General features: G+C 37.0%; 2 protein-coding genes across 2 annotated transcripts; one reads left to right on the forward strand and one right to left on the reverse strand.

Annotated features, from left to right (window-relative positions):
- Positions 1-164: 164 nt before the first annotated feature.
- LOC114515727 (major vault protein-like) lies at positions 165-6900 on the forward strand. Its single transcript, XM_028535010.1, has 27 exons — positions 165-405; positions 645-778; positions 916-982; positions 1050-1101; positions 1186-1343; positions 1666-1757; positions 1830-1899; positions 1974-2068; positions 2185-2251; positions 2483-2723; positions 3189-3285; positions 3374-3434; positions 3521-3615; positions 3684-3771; positions 3902-3955; positions 4085-4135; positions 4322-4367; positions 4445-4524; positions 4760-4898; positions 5055-5197; positions 5301-5401; positions 5532-5712; positions 5813-5858; positions 6101-6165; positions 6267-6347; positions 6450-6530; positions 6652-6900. Exons 1-27 carry the CDS (start codon positions 352-354, stop codon positions 6748-6750), a joined length of 2538 nt encoding a protein of 845 aa, XP_028390811.1. The 5' UTR covers positions 165-351; the 3' UTR covers positions 6751-6900.
- LOC114515728 (transcription factor SOX-8-like) lies at positions 6883-10687 on the reverse strand. Its single transcript, XM_028535011.1, has one exon. It carries the CDS (start codon positions 10362-10364, stop codon positions 9180-9182), a length of 1185 nt encoding a protein of 394 aa, XP_028390812.1. The 5' UTR covers positions 10365-10687; the 3' UTR covers positions 6883-9179.
- Between the last annotated feature and the right edge of the window lie 4946 nt (positions 10688-15633).

The raw sequence follows: 15633 nt of genomic DNA on the forward strand, positions 1-15633 counted from the left end.
AAATAAAATGGCCAAATGGGTAACCATGGATCGATGCCATTGCACCACCAATTGTGGAAATTTCTACCTTGCAATTTCGTATTTTATAGTTTTTAATAATTAATATCATACCTTTAAATATATATTTACTTCCGGCTTTGCGTGTCTTGCAAAATCATGACGCCTTTCACGACGAACGACGGCCTATTTGTTGTTAAAGTTCCTTTTATACGTAGTGTGACGTAAATGAAAACATCAGATAACGAAAAAGGGAAATATTTGCATTATTTTGCAAGATAGTCTGACATATTGTTTCTGCAAGTTCGGTTGTTAGATTAAATTTGTACTTGAGTACACTTGTACAGTAGATAAATGGAGAAAGTTGTACGAATTAGTCCATATTGTTATGTTCATATTCAAGATTTGGTAAGAAAGAATTGAATATCTGCATAAACAGAATATAATTTTAATTAGTTTTGGAGAAAAATTGTGGTGTTTGAGCACACAGTACATTAGAAGTCCATCTTTTATATATATTTTATGATGTTTACCAATCCTAGCATTAGTTGGTTCTCATGAAATGCTCATATTAAAAAAGTCTATAGATGCAATCATTAAGGCAATGCTGAGGCAAATCTGTTGTCAATTCCTTTTATATTATGTAGACAAGTAATATCACAGTCCTTGAAGTTGGACCAAGGACAATAATTCTTCAAGATAATCATAGACTTATTAAAGGACCATTACCATTTGTTGTCATTCCTCCTGGTCATTACTGTGAAATCAAAGATCCTGTCAAGTAAATGCATTAATAATAATGCTACAAAATTTGTGAAGCAGAGTGAGAGATATATCACATACCAGCAACTAAACATTTAGGTGTATATGTCGTTCATTTTCTTTTCATCTTAATGATATAGCATTTCCGTCCTTTAGGAAACCATGTTCTCCAGGACAGGAACATGATTTAAAGCATGGTTATGTTGAGATTCGTTTTTACGGGGTAAAGCACATGATGAAAAATTCCTGTTTGTTTATCATATGATTTATCTGACATTTTCCATTCACAGGAACCATTTCCACTTTATCCAGGAGAGTGTTTGGTTGGAGCAAGAAATGATGGTATGCGTCCAAATCATGTTATTAAATAAAATCTTATTTAATCTTTTTCAACTTGTTTCATTTCTCAATGTTAACTAATGGTAGATTTCAAGGCTGCTGTCAAAAAGTTGCCATTTGTTCCCGAGCACAAAGCCATCAAACTTAAAGCAAATGTGGATTGTGATGTGAATGGTATTGAAAGAAAAGCTGGTGAAATGTGGCAAATTGAAGGACCAACGACCTACATACCTTCACCTGATGTTGTATGTAACCTACAATTAATGTCAAGATCAGTGAGAGCCAACTATGAGGCAAACTAATGAGTGTGGCATGGCCGTCCCTTACAACCGGATTAGTTGAGATTGCAAGAGATTGCTGGTCTTTTTTAAGCTCTCAAGGCCATCGGATGCCCCCCATCCTCCTGTTCAGCTCTGCTCTCTCTGGCCTTGATTAGTGTTCATTGTAATATCACTTCCCTTTTCATTTCTGTAAATACAAGATTGCCATATGTAGATAATGACTTCACATGCAGATAAAACTGAATGAATCTGTCCAGAATGCCTAAAATGGTACTTTCTGTTGCAGAAAACTATGGGTTTTCGTGATGCAATAGTCATAGGATATGGAGAAGCAATTCGCTTAAAGGCAAAGCAGGATTTAGTTGATAAAAGTAACAGGTATAAAAAAGAGATTCTTTGAGATAATTTAGTTGAGAGAAATACTAAAACTGCTTTGAAAACCTGCAATAGGAAGAGAGTTACTGGAGAGGAGTGGTTGGTCAGGAAGATTGGAGCCTATTTACCAGGTGTTTATGAGGAAGTAAGAGCGAAGTGATGGAAGTATTTTGCTGAATTTAGAAGCATATGTTATAGTAAAAACGTCCTAAAATTTAGGTAGTCACAGTCGAAAGTGCTTACACTTTGAGGCATGATTCTGGGCTACATCTCAAGGCAACGAAAAACTGTGTTGATGCATTAGGCAAGAAAAGGTGAACGGCTCTTTTTGCTGCGTTTTTTATACACAGAAACTAGTTTTTCTATATTACGCTTATTATGGTAAGCGTAAAAAGGCTGCATCTATCATTGATCGGGTCATATTGTTTAGGAGTATTGGTCAAGAGTGGTTGGTTACTGTAGACGACAGTGAGACATACATTCCCGAAGTTGGTGAAGTACGTAATGATATATATCAGCAGCTAATCTCCCTAATCCCTCCCTAATCCCTCACTTAACCAGGATTTACTAAGCTTAGGATTATCGTAATCGTAAAGGCTGTTGCCTATATTTGCGCTTCCACAAGTGTAATCCAATTTGAGAGGATTTTTTCGCGTTGATGCAAATCTGTAAATAAATACGCAAATACGTCTATCCTGGAGGCTTTTTTTTTCGCTGTGTTTTCTTAGGAAGCAGTAGGTGGTGTCCGAAAGACAGTCTTAAGTAAGAATCAGTACTGTGTTGTTCTGGATCCTGTCGATAAAAATGGCGTGAATCAGCTCGGGTTGCGCCAGCTTCGTGTCGGAGTCTCGAGCTTTTTCTTACACCCTGGTGAGGTTCTTGAAGCTGGTATTCAGGAAGCTTATGTACTAAGTGATGATGAAGCTCTAGTACTCTCAGCTTTGGATTATTATGAAGATGATACTTCAGGTAATATATATTTATAATTAATTGTCGATAGATTGCGGTCAAGACATCTTGAAGATACAATATATCCCATATGATTCATTGGAAGTGTAGAACTGTGAATTTTTCACTTTATTAAAAAAATTTTTGCCACAGAATGAATGATACAAAACATGTTGTCATTATATATAATTATGTCTGAAAAAATCTTTATAATTGAGTCAAAAATTTACAATGTCAACAGTGGTCGTTTAGAGAACAAAGCTAGAGAAAATCTCACATTTTTATTTGCCATCAAATGCAAAACTATCGTGAGTAATGAAAAGAATTATCTGGGCTTGTTTACTTTGAAAACTACTGGTAGACCGTCATCGCCTTGTTCACCGGTGAGAACCTCTAACACAGTGACGTCAAATGATGTCATAGCCTTGCCTGACCGCCTGCCATGCAGGCTAATGATGTCAATGTGGATTTTTTAACATCTTTTAGAAACCAAGAAAATTAGCAGAACGCCCGGAGATCGATGGATGATTCATGGACCACGTGACTATATCCCACCAATCGAAGTCAAGGTTGAAACAAAAAGGTTTCGTTGATTTCGTCAACCCCTAGACATCGTATAATACGTACCACAACAATCCTACAAAGTTATTTATATTCTTTTTTTTCTCTAGGAAAGCGATTGCTTTGTCAGAAAACAATGGCATTTATGTGCAAAATGTTCATACTGGCGAGGTTAGTTGCCCGACATTATGTGATACTGTGAATGGTTACAGAAAATAGTGGAAAAAATTAGCTCTCTTTATAAATGAATTTCCCAGGTGCGTGCGATCCTTGGACCCCAGTCGTATTTACTAAAGGAATACGAAGAATTATGGTCTAAAGATCTTTCCACAGAGGTTGAAAAACTGTTGAGGTACTTATGCGGTCATTATGAAAACTGTGGTAACGAATAATTTTTGTAACAAATTAATGTTTTTTTAGTCTAGGTGGTGGCTATGGTGATGGTACTGATATCAGAAAATTGGCGTATTTTGAGTCAGCGATCAATCCTGATTATACCGATGGAAAAGTAAGAATAGTTGAACCTTTTTTGAAGCAGCATCCGTTAATATCGACAGCTCTTTTTAACGAAAAGGAATCTTTTTGGGCGGCTACGATTTTTAGCCTAAAGACTAAAGTATTTATTCTGTTTCCTGCAGCGAGATAAGATGAAAGTTGTTACGTATAAATGTCCAAAAGGAACCGCGGTTCAGGTCAGTTCAAACATTCATAATTTCATAATGATTATCATGCACAGGCTTGTGTTTCGCGCTGGAAAAATTCCTCCGGTTTGCTTATCAGTAGATGTAATATTTAAAAAACAGCTGGTGTTTCCTTCAAAGGTATACAACTATAAAGAAAACACCGCGCGGGTGATCTTTGGACCTGATATGGTGAGTCTTTGTATCGTACAAACCAAATATACCAGACGTATTTGGTTAAAATATGATTATGCTAGTTTTTAATTCCCTTCAATAGTTCAAAGAAACCTCGGGTCCCTTGTCTAAAAATGTTAACTGAGCACTTCTAAGAAATGCGTATATTGATAGCTATCTGTGATATTTTTCTCGTAATTTCAGGTTATTCTAGGACCACATGAGAATTTTAATGTCCTCAGTTTAAGTGGTGGGTGATTCATTCAGAATGAAAAAAGTATGACTAAAAATGGCAGAATCGTTTTCTAACTTCTCTTGTATTTTCAGCTGGAAAACCAAAGAAAGAAGGAGCATTGAAAAGCATATTGTTGATGCTTGGTCCTGATTTTATAACCGATATTATAGAGGTTAGTTCATCAACAAACTCCTCAGCGATCAGTTGGGTGTATTTCACCGTCAAACGAGTTCTCAAGTGTTGTGTATACGACCAGTGAATCTTTTGAAGATATGGATTATACTGACTGCCATCAAGCGATTACGGCCACTTCTGTTTTAGAAACGGTTAATGCTATCGAGTTCAATATTCTGGAAAATTATAGATCTGTATTCCTGCCTAAGGTCTTTTCTTAAATCTCTGTATAGGTAGAGACGTCTGATCATGCGAGACTCCGGATAAAACTTGGTATGAACAATCATTTTGATGTAGATATGGACGACCCGGAGTCCAGAAAGGCTATCTTCTCGATATCCGATTTTATTGGATATGCCTGCAGGAATGTTGGTACGGAAATCGCTAAAACTATTCACAATTTTTTTTCGTAAACATGAACATCTATTGAGGTTCTCCTTCTGTCTCTTTTAACATGCACCTTTGGCTTTGACACACAGCTTTATGATATGCTGATACAATTTTCACTTTCACGGTTTAACCATACAGCCAGTCGAATCAGAGGCATGGTAGCCCAGACTCCATTTGACCAGTTTCATAGATATTCAAACAGTATCATACGAAAAGCTACCTTCGGTGTTGACAGCGATGGAGAAGTGAAGAAGATGTTAAAATTTGATGCAAATCAACTCGTATGTTTTTTACACATGTATTTCAAGCTAATCGTGAACTGACATCCAAGTTGAAATGGTATCGTACCAAATTTCACCCTCACTTCGTGCTTTTATGTTCTAGGTTATAACACAAATTGATGTCCAAAGCATCGAACCGGTGGATGAAAATATGAAAAATAGTTTAATGAAATCCGTGCAGATGGCCATCGAAATATCTACGATGTAAGTATCGTCTTTTGTATTGAATGCAGTTGGAGAAAAACTTTAGTCTTTACACCAGCGAGAGAAATTTAAAAATCCAGATTTCTATTACCGTTTTCAATGCTGTTATAAGGTGGTTCATTCATTCTAGGTCGACTGAAAAAGCAGCTGATCACGAAGCCAAACGCCAGGAACAAATCGCGAGAGGTTTGTTGGAAAGACAGAAGCTTTTGAATAAGAAAGAAGCGGAGGAGTCAAGGAAAACCTTGGCTGAGTTGAGAGCCATTACAGCCGCTGTTGAGTCTACCGGTCAGAGCAAAGCAGAAGCGCAGGTGAGTGTTTAATAAAGACGAAGGAAGCCTGAATTGAGGCGTCCAATTTTTAAAAGGTGGCATTTATTGTATAACACAAACGACCGTCTTAAACTTTTAGGCAAAGGCAGACAAACTTCTGATACAAGGAGAGTCAGCCATTGAAGGTAGGGTAGTTGACTGTACCGAAATATACCACGATCGTTCCTGAACCGATTAGTCTTTTTGACGGATGTGATCTTACTGTATAAGTTTAAACGAGGCGTGGCTATTGGTTCATAGTCCGATAAAGATGTAGATATAGCTCTACTTTGTCAGGTCACATATGTCAGGAGCAGGATTCGGTCCCTGAAATCTACGAAAGTTTCAAGCTTTTTTTTTAAATAAACGTACCAAACTTGTGTTTTAGTTGCCAAACTGAAAGCTGAAGCATCAGCGATTGAATTTAAAGCAGAGTGTGATACGAAACAGAAGGTATTATACTTTGGGATGTCCTTGTTTGAATTGTATTCAGTTCACATGGTTTACTGGCCCTCTATGGCAAGATCTTCAGTCATTTCTGATTTGTATTGTAGAAACATGATAGAGAGATAGAATTTCAAAAAGAAAGAGATGAGATGGAAATTAGGAAGCAAGAATCATTGGCAGCTATTGAAGTAAGTTATATCAAGATGCATTCTTTTCATTATGTTTCTGTTAGTGTCAATTACTCTGTTCCATATTCCACTTCAACACATGTTGTCTCTAAATGTTTCCAGTCCTCAAAGGTTGCATCAATCATCCAGGCGATAGGCCAGAAGACACTGGCGGAGATTGCTTCTGAGGGTCCTGAATGTCAGGTAGGTTAGGCTAAAAGTTAGGCCAAAAGTTAGGCCAAATAGACGTTAAAACAAAGAAAAAATTGGAAATTTTCCAGTTTGCTGTTATACCATGAATTACAACAAACATGGTATTTTTTAGGCTCAGATGTTAAAAAGTCTTGGTATCCAGAATGTCTTAATCACAGATGGTTCAACTCCAATAAACATGTTGTCAAGACCTGATCAATGTCTGTATTGATGCATCCAAATATAATCATATTATTCCAAGTAAGTACTGTAATTTAGAAGCTGACATTGCAAATTAAGCCAATGTGAGCTATCGCTATTGAACACGAGAATTTGTTTCCAAATGGAAAATAGGGCAAAATGATCAGGTAAAAAGGTATTTTATTTCAACAAGTTCACCATTACTAATTCAACCCATTGAACTTTAAAACATTTACTACATAAGCCAGATTTATTAAGAAGCATAAAAAACTACGGACCAACTGGGATAAAACCTTTAATACAATTGTACAACATTGTCAATTGTGTCAAAATATACTAATTATGAAGAGTCTCAAGTCCTAGAAAAAACTGAAGCAATTTGGCCACACTAAAGTAAATAAATAGGCATTTATCATGTTTTTGAAGAAAGTCTAGTTTTGTCAGGTTTGGATATTTTAGAATGAAATCAGTTTTTTCCATTAAGATGACTCTTCAACTGGTTATATAAATTAGCTTTCACACAGTATATCATAAATAATGTTGAAATCATGCAAACAAAAACATTGGGAATACTAAAACTAAATACAAGGTAAAAACGACTAACTAATGTTTATCTAAAGCTAGGCACAGAGTGTTAACACATGCATGTTTTCATGTTTTTCACTTGGCAGCATTTAAGTAGCTGCCATGGTTGAACATTGATGTACGGACCATGATGGTCAACAGAGGAAATAACCATCTTATAACGTGCAAAAAAGTTTGTAACAAGCATGTGTAAACTAAACTCTGATGTCAGTAGTTTTATGTATAAATTGAGCAGTTAACATAAACTTATGATCAACTGCTCTCGTCATCATCTACAAGATCCTGTTCTGCTACAAACCATATTCATTTAGACATATATACCAACAATCATCTAATTATATATTACTAATTTGTCGAAATACATTTTACATTGTTGAAGCACTAGTCCATGATCTGTATAAAATATAAATATGGTTTGCCCTCAGAAGTAGAAAAGATTTTTTTGGTCGTTGTAATAAATAGATGTTTTTTATCACTCAGTTTGTTTGTGCTTTTTCACTACAGATAATGAAACTTGAACATTTTAATTCAATGTTTTGAGTATGCCAAAAATGTGAATTGCTTCAAAGCATTTTCAAAATATGATTGATACTTTTAGATACAAATGCTATAAATCTGTGGTGCATTTGTATAAAATACTTAAATTGGTGTTTTGATTAGCAGTGAAAATTCTTACATGAAATTCTGCCACACGTTAAACCACAGTCCTCAGTATTTAAAATACTGAATAGTTTTAATAGACAACAGCTATTTCTCGTCATTCTTTAACTTATTTTTCGCAGTGAATATATATGGGCATTTATATGTTAATTACTACCACATGAAAACAGGTCATCTATATATTTTGCACAATAGAGTATTCAGACAATAATTAAATCAAATCAACGGTAAGCCGATACTGTATGGTGGAAGTATTTATTTGTAGCCTGACCATGCCTTTCATCAAGAGCCTTTGCTTGACCAGACATGAATGAATTAATCAACAGAGTTTACATGAACAATTTACCTCAGACCGCCTAATAAATTATACTTTGAGAGTTTTTGAGTATATCAGTGCCAATTTACTATGGTCAAATTAAAACCTGAATACTCATAGCCATCAAAAGATCAATAATTAGATTTAATGTTTAACGTTTGAACTTATCATTGACCATACTTGGAAAAACAAGTTTGAACAAATCTTTTAAAAAACAAACCATTTTACACCATCTCATGACTACCATCGTTAGACCAGACATAATCGTTATGGTACCATGATTCATGGTGATTTTACTTGGTAATTCAATTTCGGAATAATAGTTTTAAGTTCCGCAAGGAAAATGAACTGTAATATACTGTCATAAACATTTTGAAATGTAATGACAATAAAACAATCTAGAATCAACTATTGACCTCCAGGTTGATTAAATTATTTCTGAAGTATTCAAGGAATTTCCTCCTAAGACAAATGAACAAAGAAGTAATCTGGCTCCACAGTGGAAGTTATGTAAACTATGACAAAATAAGCTATCTTGGAACTTAAAATAGCCGTCTATTTGTGAAAGAATTAACAAAACTGTGTTTTTGTCTAACGCGTAGCAACATTTCATTATTGTATTTGCCCGCAGGTGTCGGCACAGACAAAATATCTTTTTTAAATTAAAACGGAAACAGAACTATGCCAAACAAAGGTGTCAAAAGCTCGCAAATATTTCCGATATATTGCTATCGGTCGTCTTGCCTATTCAAACAATATAAAACAAAAACCTATACTAAAATCTGTTCAACGCAACATGTACACGTTACAATAAATCTGTGTAAGCACCGTAGAGGGAAATTTTTTAAAATCGTCAAATCAGTATTACCAGCACTTGCATACCTTTCGTGTTTTGGCTACTATATTCTGTACGCCTTCCCAATGTTAATATTAGTATCGTTCTGCTCAACAGTTTTCATCATATTTGTTTCAACAATGGGTGAAACACGTTCGTTATTGTTCGATTCATTACTTTTGATAACCGAAGTTTGAACATGCGAGCTGCCATAAGTCGGAGAGAGTTTTGCATGAGGAGGGGAAGCAGGCATTTCGACTGGCTCTCGTTTAATATTGATCACCCCGTGTTCTGCACCGTTTTCAATCGGCACTGTCTGTGCGATGGGTTGCGTTACAACATGAACCACTTCGGAGCCGTTTGCAGTTACAGGAGCCTGTTGAACCACTGCAGTCTGGCCGTTTGTCGTGTTGGGCCTAATAATTACACTCCCGCCTTGTACAAACACATAAGGAGTATTTAAATTGTTTTTTCCAGAGCCCGGGACTTGTGTAATGATCGTCGAGGTAGCTTGATTTGTATGTTTCAGCACGGTGACATTAGAATATTGTGTTTCTTGCCAAGGGCTAGGTAGGCCACCTTGCGAGATGTTAGTGTATTGACCATAAGGACGTTTCATTCCTCGTTGGCGACGTTTTGGTTTGTATTTATAGCCGGGATTATCTCGCTTGTGTTGCTTGTCCAGTTTGGCTGCCTCTTCGACATAGGGCTGTTTCTTATCAGCGGGTAACATGCGCCATAATTTTCCTAGCATTTTACTCAACTCTGCGTTATGAACGTGAGGGTATTGTTCAGCTAGTTGTCTTCTCATTGATTGGGCCCAGATCATAAAACTATTCATCGGCCTTTTAATATGCCCTTCTTTGCCGCTTTCTAACGAAAATTGTTTGGCCAAAGCCTCGTGGCGACTCTGGTTGTCTTTCGCCAACTCCGCTCGGGCGATTGCCTCCATATCGAACGTGGCCGGCCATTTTGTCTTACTTTCGTCTTCTGAAAGAGGTTTTGCTTCGTTGCCGATATCGTTAATGTGTTCTCCTTTACCGCTTTCGTGTGCGACGCTCGCTGCTTGTCCGACGCCATTGCTGTGTTTGGCAACATCGGGTCGCGCGATCGCATCCATGTCTATGTTCGCTTGCCACACTTTGTTTTCGCCGTCGGTTGCTGAAAGAGGATTGCCTTCTTTCCCGACGTTGTCCGGTCCAATTCCCAGTGTAGAAATCGTTGGTTTTACATCGCATTCAGTGGCCATGATGCTGTCTCTAGCTCGCAATAAACAAAGCGATGACTATTGTTCCAAAGTAAAAGCTATTGTTTTCGTGTCACGTGGCAAAAGTGTCCCTTTAGGGCTTTTGTCAAACGATACGATCTGTATTTTTAATCAAGTGCTTCCTTTTCTTCTGTTGTTACCGCGTTTAGCCCAATAAACGTTTCCCTAAATAACCTTCCCCCTCATGGCAAGAAGGCCCAGTTCAGATAGACAGCAAGCAGTTGAAAGCAGCGGAAATAATGGCATTTGAACCTGAATAGCTCTGAAATAATTAATGCAGGGAACAAAAGCTTGAAAGAGACGCCGAAATCTATTGTCAGTAAGAAAAGACAATATCCTATCGCTAACATTAGCGTGTTTAATTCAGTGGCGTAGCTACCGGTCCTGCTCGTCCTGCCCAGCAGGACTAAAAATTTCCCCAAAATTTTGAAAAAACCACTCCAAAAAAATTTATGAAATATTTTTGAAGCCTAAGCCTTATAAATTCCGCAATTATATTTTTCGATTCGTTTCTAGCAACAGTTACCACTCGGAAGCTCGCGCCCGCAAATATAATCGATCCCACGCATTGATGCTTCAGGCCTAATAACATATATGACATATATATGATATATATATATACAGATCAATGGCTCACTCCTGCTATTTTGCCAAGGCAGGAGCTGCTATAATATTCTATAGAAGAAAATACTCAATTCTGATTGGATAAATGGCCTCTTACTCACTCATAATTGGCTGGTTACAACTCCGCACTCCTGCTATCTCGACAAGGCAGGAGCTGCATATTGTATTGCCTTTTCTTGCGAGGTTTCCGCGTGAGTACACACACTTGAGCGTAGTTTGCATAGTTATTGTCTTTGAGCGAGTGTTTTTGTAATGGCTTCAGCAAGCGTGACGAATCTAGCTTCAACTGAAGCTGATATCATAAATTCTTTGTTAAGAAAATCATTTTCTGTTCGAGCAACCGCGGAACAAAATGTTATTGTTAAGCAAAGGCCAATGCCGAATTTGAGTATTAGTGCGAGAGGGAGATCTTTTCAAATGGCTTGGTATGAAAAGAAGGATTGGCTTTGTGGCAGCACAGAGTTAAAGAGATTATTTTGCTGGCCGTGTCTTTTGTTTTGCCCTGGAAAGTCGCCGACTTGGAGCAAGAATGGTTATAGCGACATGCATGGCTTCCTCTCTGATTGCAAAAAGCATGAAAAGGCGAAGTCACACATGGCTGCTTTCAAGACCTGGAAGACGTACGGTTCCGGTGCTCGAGTGGATTCTCTTATCTCCCAAGCAAGAAGAGACGAGATACAACGCCACAATGAGGAGGTAAGGCAAAACAGAGAAATTTTAAAAACCATAACCGAGGCTGTTTTGTATTTATCCAAACAGGAGTTGGCGTTTAGAGGCCATGATGAATCTGAAGATAGCTTGAACCGCGGTAATTACAGGGAGTTACTCGAGTCCTATGCTAAGTTAGATTCTGTATTTGAACGACGATTGCATGGCAGACTAGCTGAATCTGGTCAGGGTGGAGATTCACGTTTCACTGGGGTCTCTCCTGAAATACAAAATGATTTAATCTGTTGCCTTGATTCCATTATTGAAGATACTATTTTTAAGGAGATTAACGAGTGTACCTTCATCAGTGTGCAGGTTGATGAAACTTCTGATGTCTCAACTAAGGAACAGGTAAGCATGATAGTCCGTATGGATAAAGGTTGTGAGATAGTAGAAAGACAATTGGGATTTGGAGATGTCAGCACAAAGAGAGATGCTGCTGCCATATCCCAGTTTGTGAAGGATAAGCTTAGTCCCCATTCCAACATCAAGGATAAATTAGTGATGCAAACCTATGATGGTGCTGCTGTTATGTCTGGTCATGTTAGTGGTGTCCAGGTTCGAGTGCGTCAAGAATATCCTTTTGCATACTTTGTTCATTGTGCAGCTCACAGATTAAATCTAGTTTTGTGTCAGTCTGCCTCATCTATAGCCCCTGTTAAAGTTTTCTTTGTTGATATAGGAGCATTTTGTACTTTTACTAGTAATGCCCCTCAAAGAAAAGCCTTTCTTAATTCTCATCAAATCGAGTTCCCCAGCCCTGGTGATACTAGGTGGTACTATCGATCTCGTGTGATAAGTGTCTTGCATAGAAATTACCAGAAACTTCATGACATTTTTCTTGGAGAAGTGGATGAGCCTGGGAGCTGGGATGGAGAATCATTGGGAAAGATACATGGTTTGCTACATAATATTAGTAGTTTTTGTTTTGCTTTTTGGTCTGTGTTTTTCAACAGATTTTCCAACAATCATCAATCCTATATGAAATTCTGCAAGGCCAACAAACTGACTTTAACTATGGTATGGTAAGAATTCAGCGTTTTGTAACCTTTGTTTCTTCTCTTCGTAGTGATGATAAATTTTCTGAATTATACCAAGAAGCAGTAGATATATTGGGCCCACCAGAAAGCAGACTTGAGAAAAGACACAACCATAAGCAAATTTATTTTGAGATTATCGACTCCATTGTTAGTATGATGAATGAGAGGTTTCAGGATATGAAACAATATGCATTTTTAGATCTTGTCAATCCAAAAAAATTTGCATCTTGGGGTGGGGTGGTACCACCTGAGAAAATTAATTTACTAAAAGAGATGTATGGGCCCCTTTATGATATCTCCATGCTTGAGAGCCAACTTTCTTTCATTTACAGGGATCAGGATTTTCATAAAGACACATGTAATGAATTACTAACCTATATTTTTAAGTTTAATCTCCAATCTAGTATTCCTGAAGCTGTCAAATTAATGAAAATGAATGTTGTCTTGTCAGTAACTAGTGCTTCTGTTGAAAGGTCATTTTCCTGCTTGAAAAGGGTAAAGACCTATTTGAGAAATAGAATGAGTCAAGGGCGCCTTAGTTCTCTTTGTAGGATTTCAATCCATAGAGACATTCTAAAAGAAAAAGAAGATGCCAATGTGCTACATAGTGAAGTTGTGGAGAAGTTTGTGGAGAAGCCAAGGAGACTTGCCTTTCTTTACAAATAGTAGACAGGTTAAGTATAAGAGACATTAGCTGTTGAATGTAAGTATAACTATTTCATTACTAGTTCATCCCTGTTAAATGGGTTCAATTTTTATAATTCATTCATCATAAGCAGTCCTTTGTGCACTCTTGCACCTTATTGTAATAGCCTGTTATATAAAATATTAAAACTTAAAAAAATTATTTGTATATCATTTAATTGGTCCAAGGGGAGATATTCACTGCTGGTGTGGTGACCCCATGGGCCATCTGTTCACACTGTATTGAATAGTTACTATTCATTAATTGCTTATGAGTTATGAGCAGTTTTTTGTGCACTCTTGCACCTTTTCACTTCATGTAATATATGTGTTAAAGAAATATTAAAATCATAAAAATATATTCTTCTAATTATAATAATAATAAAAAATCTTTACAGAGGAAAGCTTCCATCACCAATAGTGCTTTTCAGGAAGGTCCTCTAAATTGGTTCTAGGGGAGATATCCACAAGTGTGGTGACCCCAATATATAAATAATGGGCCATCCCTGTTCATATTGAATTGAATATTTACTTTAAATTCATGTATGAGCAGTCCTTTGTGCACTCTTGCACCTTTTCTTGTAACCTATGTGTTTAAGAAAGTATTAAAAACATATAAAATCTTATATATTTTTTCTCTTAATGGGGAGATACCCACACTTAAGGTGTGGTGACCCCAATAAATATTCATTCATCATGTATGAGTGGTCTTTTGTGCACCCTTGCATAGTTGCACCTTTTCACTGCAATATACATATGTGTAATGTGTTTAATAGTTCTTAGTGACTTCTTACTTCTTTTGCATTTACCATTCTGTTCATACTGATACTGTATTAGATATTATCTATATTCTTACTTTTCATCATGTATGAGCAGTCACTAGTGCATTGCGCACTATTGTACGTTTCATTGTTTTCCGTTTCTTCATTCTCGTTAAATGATATTGAAAACAAGTGACATCGTCTTTGTCAATCGTGAGCCAATTTGCGCTAAGTGTGTGTACTTGCAATTTGAAAATAAAACGAGGAGTAATGGGCCATGGCATATTTAGTTGCAGCAATACAGAAATGCAATTATGCAACTCTTTTACTTTCTGGCTATGATGAGCGTTGTCTATTTGACTTCTACAGTGCAAAAGCTTTATTCTCTGAGCCATTTATGGTCTATCAGAGTTGCAGGGTTAGGGCAAATTTTTTGTTGATACTGCCCCCAGAACGCCGCAAATGCTGTTTCCAGGCTTCCAGATATCAAAAATTTTCTGGGGGAGCATGCCCCCAGACCCCCCTGGGATGCTCGCACCTTCGGTGCTCGATGAGCAGGACCATCACCGAGGTGCTGGCTACGCCACTGGTTTAATTTCCGTCTTGTTCAAATAGCGGCCTGAACGTTGGGAAAATTTCGCAAGAAAATGCTTGGAATAGAACAAAACAAAAGGTTTAGTGTTTCGCGCTGTTCTCTTGCTGAGAAATCGCAGTCTTTTTCTAATCCCTGTAATTCTATAAATATTTTTCGAGAGAATATAAGAGAATACTTAGCATTTCAATCGTGTCTTTGTGTGGGCGATTTGAATTAGTAACAGACGAGGATTAAGAAGTTTTTCTTCGAAGAATATAATGAAATATTATTAAATATACTAACAAAGTCAAAGACAAATTATTGACTGTAGAACCATAATTAATTCCTGGTAAGCGAGATCTCGAGAAGAGGTGCTTGAGTTTACAAGAGTACTACAGATTCATTGAATTCTTACTCGTAAAAACAAAACAGTTTTTTATGCCATCAGGCGTCTATGGTTTGGTCATTAGCAAAAGGAGACAATATGTTGTCCCGAAAACAAAGACATTTGCAATTAAATGTGTCGCAAACAGCGTCAAATTCCGTTTAATTATTTATCACTTCTGTCGGGAAAGGTTGGCTATATTTATCAACAATACACTCCAAGACCATAGCTTTTGTTTTGGCTGATTTGCCAACATGAGCAAGCGCATGATTTGCCTTGTAATTGTAATTGTATGGTGTAATCGGTGTAATTTGGATTCGGCAGAGATTGCCATTCGCCTATCCCCTTTGTCCTTGAACGTATTATTTTACCAATATCTTTTGCGTTTGATCATTTCACAAAGGTCATTCAAATTGAATTGAATTAAAGTGAAATAAATATCAAAGAAAATAGGTTATGAGTTAGTAAGTTACCA

This window comes from Dendronephthya gigantea, unplaced genomic scaffold (genome assembly GCF_004324835.1).
Source record: "Dendronephthya gigantea isolate DGI-Jeju-01 unplaced genomic scaffold, DenGig_1.0 000005F, whole genome shotgun sequence".
NCBI lineage: Eukaryota > Metazoa > Cnidaria > Anthozoa > Malacalcyonacea > Nephtheidae > Dendronephthya > Dendronephthya gigantea.

Bases quoted from the DNA above. Each gene is read 5' to 3' on its own strand.
- LOC114515727 (XM_028535010.1), top strand. From the start codon at position 352: ATGGAGAAAGTTGTACGAATTAGTCCATATTGTTATGTTCATATTCAA. The intron at 1,758-1,829 runs GTATAAAAAAGA...AACCTGCAATAG, and splicing joins TTAGTTGATAAAAGTAACAG to GAAGAGAGTTACTGGAGAGG. The intron at 4,899-5,054 runs GTACGGAAATCG...TTAACCATACAG, and splicing joins ATATGCCTGCAGGAATGTTG to CCAGTCGAATCAGAGGCATG.
- LOC114515728 (XM_028535011.1), bottom strand. From the start codon at position 10,364: ATGGCCACTGAATGCGATGTAAAACCAACGATTTCTACACTGGGAATT.